The sequence below is a fragment of the Protomyctophum bolini genome (assembly GCF_963924005.1).
Source record: "Protomyctophum bolini genome assembly, chromosome: 16".
Taxonomy (NCBI): domain Eukaryota; kingdom Metazoa; phylum Chordata; class Actinopteri; order Myctophiformes; family Myctophidae; genus Protomyctophum; species Protomyctophum bolini.
In genome coordinates this window covers 6,360,511-6,375,556 of record NC_137877.1, presented here as the reverse complement: position 1 = coordinate 6,375,556, position 15,046 = coordinate 6,360,511, and the positions used below count along the sequence as shown (strand labels likewise).

The window sequence follows — 15,046 nt, the reverse complement described above, 5'->3', positions numbered from 1 at the left end:
CTTTAGATCAAATTTAACTTCAAATTCATAAATCAAGGATTGTTTCTTTTTACATTGTTTCAAGCTGTTTCTTAAAAATAAACAGCTTTTTGGATCTATAGATCCAAAAATATACATGAGATTAGGGAGATTAGGGATGGGAGATTAATCGGCAAACACATCGGTAGATTAATCGGCATCGGTTCGATTAATCAATCAGACCGATTAATGAATTGGTTCCGATTAATTAGTCTGTCTTTACAGATAAACAAGCCCAAAGTAACAGCTTCAACAGATCTACAAGCTCACAATATTAAATATAAGGTATTAAAGTTCAATATAACTTGCCTAAGCCTGCAGTGCAGATACCCTGTTACATGTATTTATCATCAGAATGGACAAAATTATATTATAATTTTCAAATACAGAATGAGAGCATTATCAACCTCGGTAATATCGGTTATCGGCCATAACAGCAATTCATTATATCGGATATCTATATCGGCCAAAATGTCTCATCGGCACATCCCTACAATAAAAATGTATTAGATATTTATTTATCTAGTCCGGCAGCCGACAGGCTTCTTTTGTTTAAAGTGGGAAATTTGGTCTTTTTTACTGGCCTAAAATATCCACTTGCTGACCGGTTGTCACTATTGGGCAATTTTAGGGGTTTCTTGTTACCCTACCATTAACATCATATGTCAGGCAAAATGTCAAAAATGTCAAACTTTCCTTTTGCTTTAAGTAACATATATAACAAACTAGGGGGTTTTCATGATTCTGAATCCATTCCAAGCATTCGTTTTGCACAAAAAACACTCCTTGGGCTAAAAAAAAAACAGCCATAGATGTCATGACAAATGTGATGAGGTCATGGCTGTTTTTAGCCCAAGGAGTGTATTTTGTGCAAAATGAATGTTTGGAATGGATACAGAATCACAAACGGAAGCAGAAACGTATGGGGCATACAAGGTGTGTTGCGATTGATGTGGGATAATTGATCACACCACCTATTTTGTGTGCCCCATACATTTGTGCTTCCTAAAATTGATATTTTCAGTCCTGCACTCATTCCGGGCCCCTCACCGGAGAGAATGTCGTTTGTGTGCAGCTTGTGGAAAAGTGGAGATATTTTACTACTACTATTATACACTTTTCATGCCATAACGTTCGAATGAACATGAAACTAGTCCCCAAAACTATGCCAGGGAAATGCCATCCAGGGAGTGTGTGCAGTTTGGCATTGAACGGGCCAACGGTGCCGGAGATTAGCTGTACACAGACGGACGGAGTGCAAAGCATAATCTCTAATAATCTCTCTCCATTTAATTTTATGTTTAAAAGTGTTCAAAACTTTAAGTAGGCTACATTTTGATACCAATACTTTTGTACTTTTACACAAGTACATTTTGAATTCTGAACTTTTCACTTGTAACAGAGTAGTTCTATATTGCAGTATTTAAACTTTTAACAGAGTAGTTCTATATTGCAGTATTTAAACTTTAAAGCATTTCAGTACTTTTTACACCACTGGCCTTCGGCCTGGTGGAGACAATAATAAACACCATGAATGGTATCTGCTACAACTCAACTCAACTCAACTACACAATGATGATTATATTTGTATGTGTGCTATATATTGTTCATAATCAATTTCAGACCAAAACTAAACTAAACAAATGTATAAACTTCAGAGAACCCTACTTCTTCTTCCCCAATTTGAGAAACATCAAACACTGCCCTCAGAAAGATGCGCTTGCTGTGCTGTTAGCTCTTCATGTTGTTTTCTATGGTTGTTTTAGGAGGAGGGCCACAGGAGACATTTCTGACCAATGGAATACCTTGTTCAAGAGGCTCACAAGCTCTCAACGAAGCCAACCAACCAGAAACAGATACAGGCGTGGCTTTCTCGTGATGACGTTGTCCAATCAGACATCGCAAATGCTAGACACCGCCAAGATCAGATTGTGAGACGCTCCTCCAGTACAACAAGGCTAGTACAGTAGCTAGCTACTAGCATAGAGCGAACGGATTGAAGAGGCTAATGTACTTGCTGTTTGAACGGAACCGGTAAGCCGCATTCATTGAGCCACAGCGGGCCAGCTACACGATGCATAAAGTTCGTGAAGTTGGATAAATCATATTGTAGCGCTAAAATGTACCTTTGGGTGCAATTGTCAAAGCTTTTATTTGCAAATGTTGGCGTTATTAAACGCTCGATTCAGAACAGCAGTGTTGTCGATGCATCCTGGTAGTAGTAGCTCTGTTGGTGACAGCTGTGTGGATTAGCCGATCAGCTAGCTAGCTGTCAGGCTCCCCGGCTGGCTAACAGCGCGCCGTTAGCATCTTATCGGTCTAGTTAGGCTGGTAGCCATGCTAACTACCACGCAAGCTACCTGCTAAAAACCAATGGCTAACAATGACTCGATCGTAAGCTTTACACGCCAGCCGTGTGGAATTGCATTTAGTCGCCCAAGGAAGTTAAACAGATTTTAGCAACCAACTTTCTCTCTTAGCACTAATTACAACAAACAATACTAAAGTCGCGTATTTACTACACTCTAGTACGTTAACGTGGGGGACTAAACGTATGGCTTGATCGCGTGAACCTTTCGTTCGACGAAAACGCCGTATTTTCAAATGCAAAAAGTCTTAACGCGTCATTTATCATTTGAGCGAAAGAAAGTTGTCGACCGATGTTGTCATTCTAACCACAGCGTTAGCCAATGTTTGCTAATGTAATATTTCTGTCAGTGTTGTTTATAAACAAACGACTCGTTAACAGATTTAGTTACTACTTCATGGAAACGTTATTTACTTTTTTTGTTAAGTAAGTTGTTAGGCATCCAATATTAAATCTAAAACATAACTACATAGATGTGTCTGGTGTTCAGATGAATACAAATTACCCGGCAGTTGGACCATTGATGGGGGAAGCAGGGGGTCAGTTGTTTTCTTGGCAGAGTGAATTATAATCTTGTCTTTAGAACGTTTAACATTCTGCTTTTTTGTTCATGATAAATTAAACTCAAAAGTGAGACTTTTAATGTTCACAGGCTCTAACTGGAATATATATGTTGTAAATTACTGTGATTGTTGACTTTAGTCAATGTATAAGATTAAGTGTCAAGACTTTTCGAAAAGGGCCCATTTTAAAGCTAGCAGGCAAAACTTGGTAGGACTTGATAATTAACGCCAGCTGATTGATCCTAAACTGTCAAACATAATAAATAACATCACCCAGGCAAGGTTAACATGTAGTCTTAATTTATGTTTCTGAAATTTGTGAATTAATTATAAACTACTTAGACATTGAGTAGTTTAGTTTCCTGTTTGGCGGTAGGGAATTAGACCTCCTCTTCCTCCATTCTCAAATGCCAACAAAAACAGCCGTCGAAGAAGCAAGAGAGTGCACTCGTAAGTGCACAGAAACATAATATTGGCGTTACTTTTCTTGCAGATGCTTGCACATTAATTGTACCTCCAATAATTTTCAAATCTAATATCGAATCTTTCACAGCAAATAATTAGTTGTGAAATTCCCATTTTAAAAACGTGCATAAGCTAACTAGCTAGCTACCGTCAGCAACATTAACCCAACTGTTAGCAGCAGCTAGCTGAACTCAACAAAAGATTTGCTCATTGGCATCGGGAGCTGGCATCGGGTGCTGTTGCTGCCATATGCAATTTATCGTTCTTAACCTAATATTAAACCTCATTTGATAACAGCGATATTCTTCAACGGTAAAGTGAAGTTAGCGAGTTTAAGTTGACCTGTAGCTGAAGTTCGTCGATGCATCTCTCCCGGACGTGGTCTTAGCTAGGCCTTACTACCCAGTTAGCATGGTAAAAGTTGAGAGCATCTTTGGTGGGTTTAACGTTGTTTGGGTTACAGGGAAAACTTTTCGAAATTTGTTCAAATATGTATGCAATCGACGTGGTTATCCGATTACCCCCCCATCCGTCAGTTTCGTCTTGTGCTCGTCAACTGAGGAGCTTGCTAGTAAAGCTAACATTAGTGGGGGTGCATTGTACAATTGTGTTGGCTGCAAGCAAATGCGGAGGGCCTTGTTCAAAACATGTCTTTTGAGTTGTTTGTGTAGTTTCCGATCAAAATACTTATTGATTGTATTCAAAATATATGTATTTGCTGAGATATAAGAAATTAACACATATTTAATGTCATTTTGCTCTTTTGCAGGTATCTGATTAGTGAAAAATAGAAGAAGCTTTTCTTTTCAATCTGAAGCTTTACTTCTCAGGTCCTTTGGGATCATGGCTAAAGATGTAAGTGACACTTACAACAACAATACACTGATGCTTTACCATAACAATATGAGTATGGCTTCGAGCCCCAAAATATTGTAGATAACCTTAATCATTTACAGAATATCTGCTTTTGATTTCTGTTTTTTCCACAGTGCCCTTGTTTATGTAGTGTACTTCAATGGAGAATGATGAACAAGAGTTACTGTATTTTAATTCTCTACAGGTTGGTCTGATTGAAACAAACGGAGAGCTGAAGGTTTTCATCGATCAGAATCTGAGCCCTGCTAGTAAAGGTACAACTTATACTAAATATTTTCTGCACTTATAATGTTCTACTTTTACTGTTTACTTTCCATGCATTAATGCTAGTCACAAAGAGGCATTGATTTTGTTGTAGCTCCACCTCTCTGGTGTAGGCCCATGTGTATCTGGTTTGACAACAGGGGGCAATGGAGCCTCAGGTAAGAGGCCTAATCTAATCTGTTCCCGTTCTCTAACTTCTATTAGGTGTACTGTCTTTGGTTACCGTTCAGGCTGCCAGTCTTCCTTTGGCCAAACAGCTACTGCCCAAAACCCTTGGGCCGTCCAATGTCAACATCGCCCCACACATGCAACATTTGCCACACATGGTGAGTGATGTGTCACACAGCTGCTCAATAAATCATGGTTGAAATGATGAAGCACATATTGGTCAATATGTAATTCTAATATGTATAGTCGGCTTCTTCTAACAGCTTGCTTGCCTAAAGACAGTTTTTGAGAATATTAGTTATCTATATGAACCAGCATGGTTGTTGAATGTGTGGTTTATCATGCCATAATTAAGAACACCTTTCACATAGCTTAAGGCTGGTTACTCATTCACAGCCTCTTGGTGTTTGGAATTGTGCATCAAGTTGCCTGCCCAGGTGCTCTGCTGTGTATCTTTCACATGTTTATTTAAGCCCCTCTATTAGCATGGTGAGGTGACTGGGGGAGGGTGGGTGGTTGATCCTAATCTAATCAAACTACCGTCAGCAGGATTACTCCCATCATCCCATTATATACATGTAATAGATATCTGAATGAATGGATGTCTTTTTGCTGTTTTATGTAAATATTTTAACAAAAAAAGGTAAATAGTTATTCACAGACCCATTACTTGAACATATTTATTTTTGGGACAACTTGGGACATTTGGATGTCCCAAGTTGTCATGTACAAAGTATTGTATTGGATACATGTGTATTTAAATATTTTATTTTCCCTTTTGCAGGTGATTGGAACACCCCAGAGGCCCACTGTCTCAAATACCATATTGGTGAACAGTCCACATACACCCAGCTCCCAATTCCTTACCCAGAGTCAGCCACCAGATGCCTCTCCATGGTCGTCAGGGTAAGGGGTTAACCAGTCCACCCTAACTTTCATCAACCTGGTCTCACCCAAACATGGTGAAATTAACACAGATTGGCATTTCCCTACATGCACGCCTAGAAAACGACAAAACGGTAGCATAATTGTACAGATTTGGGGGTTTTCTGGAGGGAAGCATTACTGCCGTAGCTTACATATATACGAAGTGTCATGTTACTTGCACCTTTATAGGTTTTAACGTGGATGTGAAGAAAATGTAGATCAGGATTTAGAAGGCGTTTAGAATCGGCCTCAGTCCAAATTGGGGTAAAGAAATGTGCAGACAAAATTGAAGCTGATAAATGTGTACTCTTTCCTGATTGACTGGAAACACCTGCTAGTGAGTAGCCCCCACCGGGAGGACGTAGAGCCTTCGTCCTACTCCTCCCGCCCAACACTCCTCGCTGACTAGTGCCAACCCAGCCTGTAGGAGTACGTGTAGTGTTAAATATTACCCTCCCCGGCCCAAACGGGGTCCAATTGTGTTCATTTGAGCTCGACAAAGCTGGATGCACTACGGTATATTTGAACCCCAGACTGGTGGCGTGGTGACTGGTCACCGGGTAGCTACTTTACCACTATGGCACCCGAGCACCCTCATTTTACCCGTAACCAATTAAGCTGTCATTTATTCTGTAGAATGGTATTGTGCCAAAATAGTGACAGTAGATTGATCATCAATTTGTTTTTCTAATATTGTATTGTTGTAGCGCTTGTCAGTTTTGTTAAAAATGTGTTAACTGCTTTTGTGTAATTGTGTACTAAGAATCTCTGTGGTTGATGATATAATGTGTTGGTATTCCTGTTCACAGGAAACGGGGTAAGAAAGGCGAGAAGAATGGGAAGGGCTTGAGGCATTTCTCCATGAAGGTCTGTGAGAAAGTGCAGAAGAAAGGTGTCACGACCTACAATGAAGTGGCAGATGAACTGGTTGCAGAATTCAGCTCCACAGACAACCACATGTCGCCCAATGACTCGGTTAGTGCTGCAACAATAAAGCCTTGACCTTACATGCCATCAACGTCATGCAAACGCAATAGATTTTTGTCTCTGGGAAATTCTTTAAAATGAAGGCAGAGCTCTGTCCATTATAACATCCCATTCAAATGGAATTCTGAGCTATCATAGAATGGCTTCTTCACTCAGGGATATTATGGTAATACTTTATGGAGATGGAGTGCATTCGTATTTAGCAGCATGATGAGCAAACTCTATAGCCACTTTTGTACAGAGATCCACAATGGTGGTGTAAAGAAGAGCAGTCATTAACGCTGGCTTTGCTTTCTTCACTCGGAACCAAACGGACTCCATGTGATATCGCATGGCATGCTGGCCTTCCAGAATCAGGCTCTACATCTAACAGATTTATAGGGCTATAAAACAATCAAAAATATAGATTAATGGGAGTAGCTCCCGGTCAATGTTTATGATGTCCACAATGAAGCATTGCATATTGATGGTCTTGGATACACAACAGTGTAACCTGTGTTTAGTGCATGTGTCATGTTGGCCATCTAAACAAGCCAATACATTCTATGTTCATAACATGACCGAAAAAATGTTTAACAACTCATTCTGGGCGGGAACCCCTTTTGGTTATATTATGCTTTAGCTATTGAAAAATAGCAGATCATAGCGCAGTGTGAGCTTGTAGGTCTGTGAAAATGTGGCGCAAATCTTTGAGTGTGTATATAGATATATCTCTCTCACACAGCAAATGCTTTTAACTCAAATCTTTGCTTCTGGGGGGTCCCTGGAACAAATATCTTCAGATGGGGGTCCGTGGCCAAATACAGATCATTCTGGGGGTCCGTGATATGAATAAGTTTGAGCACCACTGATATAGAAACATGAGGATTTTCAGAAAACATTTTTGTTGGACCGTCCTCGGGTCTAAATGGGTTAAAGAGATGGGGAGACCCGTGTTACAATATAGTGTGTTGAACCTTTTAACTAGCATTGTTTTACAGATTTGCCACAACTTTTGCTAATTCTCCCTAACTTTCCCCCACTGACCGGTGCCGGCCCAGCCTGTATGGTTTCACCCAGTTGCTCACATCCATTTCCCCCTCTTTTTTCCCCTTCTTCTTCAATGCAGCATGTATATGACCAGAAGAATATCCGGCGACGTGTGTACGATGCACTTAATGTGCTCATGGCCATGAACATCATCTCAAAAGAAAAGAAGGAAATCAAATGGATTGGTCTACCTACAAACTCGGCCCAGGAGTGCCAAAACCTAGAGGTGCACACCAGTGTTATTTTTGGCAGCAAATCATTTTTAGTTCGTATATTAGTCATAGTCTTTGGACTGAAACTTCATTTAGTTTTAGTCGACCAAATCTACAGTTGATTTACTCGACTAAAATGTATTTTGGCGGGCCTTGATTGTTTTTACACTTGCTGAAAAGAGCCGATCTACAAGCGCTCAACGCGTCGCAGCTAGATCGGCTATTTTCAGCATTTTAACCAAGTGTAAAATGACTTACTGTATACTTGATCTCTTGTCCACTAGTCCCTAACATTTTAGTCTAGTTTTTTTATTTGTAGACGAAATTGTCAGTATTTTTAGATATCGTAGCTTAGTTTTCATTTAGTTTCCATTCGTTTTTGTCAGTGAAAAAAGGTAGTCGACGAGCATTTTTCGTCTTAGTTTTAGTCAACGAAAACAACACTGTACATAACGCATTGGAATATTGCATTTGACTGATGGAAGTTTAAAAATGTAGCAACGGCCTAAAGCGAAAACTTAACGTTTTCCCCAATTGTGTCACTCATTTCCCCTCCAATTGCAGGTGGAGAGACAAAGACGACTAGAGAGAATCAAGCAGAAACAGTCGCAGCTTCAAGAGCTCATATTGCAGGTGGGAATAAGAAAACGGCACGCCACTCCTTTATACCATTACCCAGATTTGCGCAAATATGAGAGAATGAATCTGAAAATGATATATAGATGTTAAACAAGGTTTTAAAGAAAGAAGACATTTTCTAAATTTCGAAGTCCGGTCTAAATGGGTTAAACACACATTGAAGATAAAAGTGAGGACGCAAATTGTGATTGGCTGCAATGAGATGATGTATGATAAGAGGGCCCCTCACTTCACACAGGTGTTTGGTGTGTGTGTGTTCTTTTTTTTTTACCCATTTTGACCTGAGATCAGATTCTAAAAATCTGTCTGTTTGGAAATGACAGTTTTCTGAAAAAGCTATGTTTCTATGTCAGTCGTCTTCGATTTTTTTTGCAGACCTACAAGCTCGTAGCTTGTAGAACTGCTATTTTTCAATAGCTAAAGCATAACCTAATGCTAACACCAAAAGGGGTTCCCGCCCAAATAAGATCATTACAATCGGGTGCCATTTTTAAGTACTCTGGAGTGTTATAATTTTAATGGATATACTTGTTTGTTTGCAGCAAATAGCATTTAAGAACCTGGTGCAAAGGAACAGACAGGCAGAGCAGCAGACAAACAGACCCCCACCTCCCAACTCTGTTATCCACCTCCCCTTCATTATTGTCAACACCAGCAAGAAGACAGTCATCGACTGTAGTATCTCCAATGACAAGTAAGTGTGTGTGTGTGTGTGTGTGTGTGTGTGATGGCCATCTAAAGGGTAAGACCACTTTTTAGAGGTTTCGGTTGTTTTCCTACCTCTATTATGGGCAAACTAGTCCATTCCATGAATTATTTTGCTCCATTGTGTTTATTAGCAATTTAAGAAATAAAATGGGGTCTCATTGACTTCCATTTTAAGGGGGAAAACGGCTCCCAAAGTCACTCTTGGCACATAAACGAACGCAACAAAAGCTGATTCTGACAGTTTATCACATCGGGAAAACTCACGCGGTTTTACTTTTAATACAAAATGTCAACTTTTGTCTTTTGACAAATTTGTGTAGAAAGAAGATCCGGTAGGTATGCCTACGCCAACCGAATCACTTCTGTTCGCGCTGAGTAACATACGATCTGATTGGTCCAAATCTGTACACGCACTCCTGAAGCGTGTTATTAGAATGCCGTTGAGCCACTACGGGGATGTACACTAACGGATTTGATGTCGTCCACTTGTCGCTAAAAACATACGTGTTTGAGGGAGACACTTTAGAAGACACCTTAGAATAAGTGTCTGTCTGGGACTGCAGCGGAGTGCGTCTCAAACAGTGTGGCGACTTGTTTACAAACTAAACCTCGCAAGATGTCCCCGTGAGAGTTGGGAACGCCGCAGTACTGCTTCATATATCCAAACAAAATAGTAACTTTATAAAACCGCATGGGTTTTCCTGATGTGAAACTGTCAGAATCGGCCTTTGTTGCGTACGTTTATGTGCTAAAAGTGACTTCGAGAGCCCTTTCCCTGTTACAATGGAAGACTATGAGACCCTAACTGTATTTCTTAAATTGCTAATAAACAAAACAACAGAGCGAAATAATTCATGGAATGGACTAGTTGCCCATAATATGGATAAAACAACCCAAACCTCTAAAAAAATGGTCTTACCCTTTAATATACATGTCTGTGTTGGCCATCTTAATGTATGTTGGCTGTCCTTATCGGCATATATTTACAGTTCTGCTAATGTACATTAAAATGTCCCTGTGTAGTAAAGCGCTATTTATTTACGCATTGTATTTATTTAGGGACTACCACATTAACTCACATTTTCCTTCCATCTGTCTGCAGGTTTGAGTACTTGTTTAACTTTGACAGCATGTTTGAGATCCATGACGACATTGAGGTTCTGAAACGTATGGGCATGGCCTGTGGTCTGGAAGTGGGCAAGTGTTCACCGGAGGACCTGAAGGTTGCCCGCAGCCTGGTACCCAAAGCCCTGGAGCCCTATGTCACAGGTCAGAGACGCAGATAGTGTTATCTAGTGCTTAATTTGTAAATTATGAGTTGCCGGAGCTCGCGTGCATGCACACGCGGAATTAGTTTTTTTTATATATATCTTTTTGACAAGTACCCTGATACAACAAGTCTTGAGAGCCTTTTCTGGTTTTATACGCAGTCAGATTTTATGTATGACCCGTGTAGGCTACTTTAGTTTGATCTGTACCAATTCTACAAACTGAATAGAAATTTCAATAACATTTGCAGTAGCAGGGACCTGCCGGGCCGTATAAGAAAAGAACACACTACAGTAGTGCTAAACTAGCAGTTAAGGCCAGACATGGCAGGTGAAATCATGATTTTTCAATTTAGACATTTTGTTCTATTTTGCTTCCAATTTTTCTTTCAAACTAAAGCAAAAATAAACATTCAAAATACAGATTTTGATGTTTATATTAGTTTATTTTAGCCAATGACAGCTCGTTTTGCTGGGTAAAAATCCACCCTCTCTATTTTCATCATTGGTTGTTGGTACAATGGAAGTGACCATATTTGGATCAAACCACCTCGAGGTCCAGACCTTTCCAATGATATATGGCATGATATGATGTTGCCAAGGTTTGGATGAGATATTTTGTCTCAAAATAGTGGCTTCAATAGAAATCTTTAAAGGCCGTTTTCTCAAAATGAGTTTTCCTCCTACCTAATAATCTCCACTTCAGTTGCACTCACATACACCAAACTTTCCAGTCTTATTCATAACTATGTTCTGCTGGAATTTAAAGAAGGGTTTGTTGATATATCATTCATAGCCTGATTTACATCACATTTTATTCCTAAAAACATGGCGAATGGGGTTTTTTATGCCTGTTGACACTATTCTTTTGATTTGTGGAGTGATAATTAGAGATATCTAAAATCCCCTAATTTTCTTTGTAAATGGTAAATGGTGCATTTATATAGCGCCTTTATCCAAGGCGCTTTACATAGATTGTGCATTACATTCACCCATTCACACACCGATGGCAGCGGAAACCATGCAAGGCACCAACTAGCACATCGGGAGCAATTAGGGGTTCAGTGTCTTGCTCAAGGACACTTCGACAGTAACTCTGAGGGAGCCGGGGTTTTAGTTAGTGTCAACAGTGAGGCTTGTCAACGCCGGGGTTCCATAGTCACATATTTCCTCTCAAAGTGGGCGCACATTTCAACATTTTGTTTGTACTTTCAATGTGATCATTCAAGCCATGTTTTATTTTGGAATCGTACTGGAAATAGAAGTACCGTAGCTATGACGAGGAAGAAGCCTAGTTGAGTTGAAAATGAAACTAAAATTATAATGGAGACAAAATGTGCATTTGGGGTGGCGGAGTGCCCCCTAAAGGTACCGGAGCTGCTTCTACAGGTAGGGGAGCTCAAGTGACGGGTACTGGAGCTGAGCTCCACCAAGCCTGGCTGAAATTAAGCACTGGTGTTCTCTAAAAACAAGTGGGCATGATAGGCGTTGTCAAACCTGACTTTAATGGAATGGTCATGGTATGATCGTGGAAGAGGCCACGGCAATTTAAAATGTATTTTATTTCCCGACTGCTTCAATATCCAGAAACCTTGAATATGCCATTTTCCAGAATACAAATGACTAGCATTTTATCCTTAGTTGTGCTAGAAAGTTGTATTAGATTATTGCCTACAAGAGTTTTCTTTGTCATGATGGGAGATCATGGGACATTAACGTAATTTCTCGGATTATCAAATCAGTTTTAATTTTTTACACAAATTAAATCTGATGTCTGATGGGCACATTTCCATTTATTTTAGTACGACCACAAATCCAGCGACATTTCTACATGTGGCACATGTTTATGAAGACGTGTCAACTGTGTTGTAAATGGAATCATCTCAACATCTTCGCTTTTTTTTCTGGATGTGTCAATCGTCGTCTCTTCTCCCACAGAGATGGCAAAGGGTCCCATCAACAATGTCTACATCACTGGAACGTCCTCTGCCAATGGATCCCGTTACCCCGTGGGCAGGTGAGACTGAGGCCTCGCAAACTAATGAGAGACCAGAAACGACAAACTAAAGGACATTTAATGACACAAAATTCACCTCGGAACTCCTTGCTCTCTGTTTATTCTCTTGTCTTTGTGAAACGGTGATGTAAATGGGTTTTCAATCTAATGAGTCCCGGGATGGTGTTCTTTTAGATGAGTCCCAGGGACATTTGATGAGTCCCACTTCAGAGATGTTAGAAGTCACATGTTGTCATTTTTACGAATCGCAGCATTTAACTCCCATTTTATATGGTTATAATGTAGTTGTATAGGAGATCTTGAATGAACAAGAAGGTGGCCGCACACACCAATAGCCAGAGTACCAATATTTATTCGGACAGCAGGTAAGACAACATCCAACGTTTCGGCGGTTAAGCCTTCATCAGGGAATACAGAGCACATAATGGTTCACACTTAAATATGGTGCCAGAGAGTCATGCAACCAATCAGAAGGGGGTAGGGGAACACGGGTTAAATCAGACCTGTCCCTGTGAATTGAGAGGTCGGGATCATGGTCATGTGTTGTCTCAAGTTCACATACAAGAATTTCTCAAAAATGACTAAGGCCTCCTAAGAGGATCTGTAGTTATATTCATGTAGAAAGCAGAAGAATAAATTATTATAACTAAAAGCTAGCAAAATAAACTACCGGTAATAAAGAAAATGCTCTACATATTTCATATTTTGGCTATACCGGTATGTATTTTTACTGTACATGCCGAGTACAGTAGTGCATCCCATGGATGCAGAGGTCGTCCCTTAACTATAAACGGCGTTTTGGGATGCAAATTGCAGCCTATTTTAATCTCTGTTAAATTATCTTAGTGTTTAGTAATAATAAAGACCCCAAATTGTGTGCTTTCCTTTTGTAGCGATAGTGGCGCAGACGGTACCATGGCCTCCAGCTCAAACGACTCTCACTATAGTGGGTCTCGTGTGGAGACCCCGGTGTCTTACATGGGGGACGAAGATGATGAGGACGACTATGACGAGAATGATGATGAAGACTGACCTGCCACTCCACGCCTTGCTCTCTCCAACAAGCACAGTCCTTCAAAACCACCGTCACAGAAGGATTCCAATCTCCTTTAGTGTGTGTGCCCCCCCTTCCCTTCCCCCCACTACCAGTATTTTTCGCAGCCTGGCTTTCTCAGGGGTGTGGATGAATATTGAGGTAAAGAGGTGTGTGTGTGTGTGTGTGTGTGTGTGTGTGTTACACCCTTTTCTTTTCTGTGGCTCCTGAATTCACGTGCACCTGCACCACAGCTCTGGGGGAACTGTAGTATGTGTGGCTAGGGCCATGTCTGAACCCACTTTTCAAAAAAGCCATCCCACTTGAAAATGAAAAAGTACAACCCACTGCTGTTGGAGAATGTATAGTGTAATGTGTGTGAAATAGTTACCCCTATTGTTATGCTTGCATTTGGCAGACTTTCAGATGATGATCCAATGTTCCCAAATGGCCACTAAAATGTGTTGACACACACAGTGTGACTCCATGAAATCAATAATGGCCTATACAGTTGCCGTGGTACCCCAGGATGGGCAGGCTGGTTCATCGAATGTGTGGATACTTTTTTTGTTTTGTTCTGGACATTGATCTCAAAAAGTTCTTATCCCCCACTGTGTTGGGCTGGCTTCCTTCTGTTCTGTAGGCAGCTGCTTTCCTGATATTGTTTGCTTGTTTATTTTTGTTTTGTATTCTGGAGTTGTTGAGGGATTCTCCTTCATTTCCCTGTCACGCCTTGGTAGTGTTTACATAAAAATGGCACCAGCAAGGTAAAGACCTCCATAACCCAGGCTCCCTATAGGAAAATAAGCTGTTTGTTGAATACATATATTATGGACCCTGATTGATTTGTAGCTTATAGTATCCTTTAGAGGCCAGTGGTGAAAGGTAGACCTGAAGACTATTGATGTATCAAATATGTGGTTGTAAAGGTCTTTATGTACCCTTCAAAGATCTCCTTTTTAAAACTGAGCAACACGTACTGACTCTTCCAAATACCTTTTCTGTAATCTAATATAAGTTTGCAAATTAAATATAGATTGTTTTAATAAGTTGGCATCTTATCAATTTTGTGAGTTCTTTAATTTAGTGAGTTGTTTTAAAGGAATGGATTTTAAACCAGTTGACCCATTGATGCTTGAGGCCGAATCTGGGAACGCCTTCTAGGGCCTGACCCTAAGGTTTCTGAAAACCTTCAAATTCTGATGATTTTTTTTAAATAGTTATGTTGCTACATGTATAGCAATAGCTGTTGAGACACAGAGCGTGCCGGCATCAAGGGTAGAACAACGTATACGTTGCACCAGGCGTCAATGGGTTAATGGATCTAGTAGTAGGTAACTGCAGTTGCGGATGGATTTGAGTGAATAAAATGGTTAAGATTGGATAAACTTCTGGTGAAATGATGCTAGAAATAAATTCATGGCATCTATCTGTAGGTATAGTTTTTTAAATGCACAAAGTATCAGTGTACTTTGAACGCAGTGAGCACTTACTATGAGACCTA

The 15,046-nt window shown here is 40.2% G+C and overlaps 1 protein-coding gene across 3 annotated transcripts; it reads left to right on the top strand.

Annotated features, from left to right (window-relative positions):
• The first annotated feature begins 1,932 nt into the window (after positions 1–1,932).
• Positions 1,933–14,579, top strand: tfdp1a (transcription factor Dp-1, a). Of its 3 annotated transcripts, none has more exons than XM_080786680.1 (12): positions 1,933–2,052; positions 4,184–4,269; positions 4,475–4,544; positions 4,759–4,880; positions 5,507–5,628; positions 6,459–6,624; positions 7,745–7,891; positions 8,442–8,510; positions 9,059–9,210; positions 10,327–10,493; positions 12,431–12,509; positions 13,403–14,579. In XM_080786680.1, exons 2-12 carry the CDS (start codon positions 4,258–4,260, stop codon positions 13,539–13,541), a joined length of 1,245 nt encoding a protein of 414 aa, XP_080642806.1. In that variant the 5' UTR covers positions 1,933–2,052; positions 4,184–4,257; the 3' UTR covers positions 13,542–14,579. The 3 variants fall into 3 exon arrangements, with proteins under 3 accessions (XP_080642806.1, XP_080642805.1, XP_080642807.1); XM_080786679.1 differs by lacking the exon at positions 1,933–2,052 and adding an exon at positions 3,349–3,399; XM_080786681.1 differs by lacking the exon at positions 1,933–2,052 and adding an exon at positions 3,556–3,828.
• Positions 14,580–15,046: the final 467 nt, after the last annotated feature.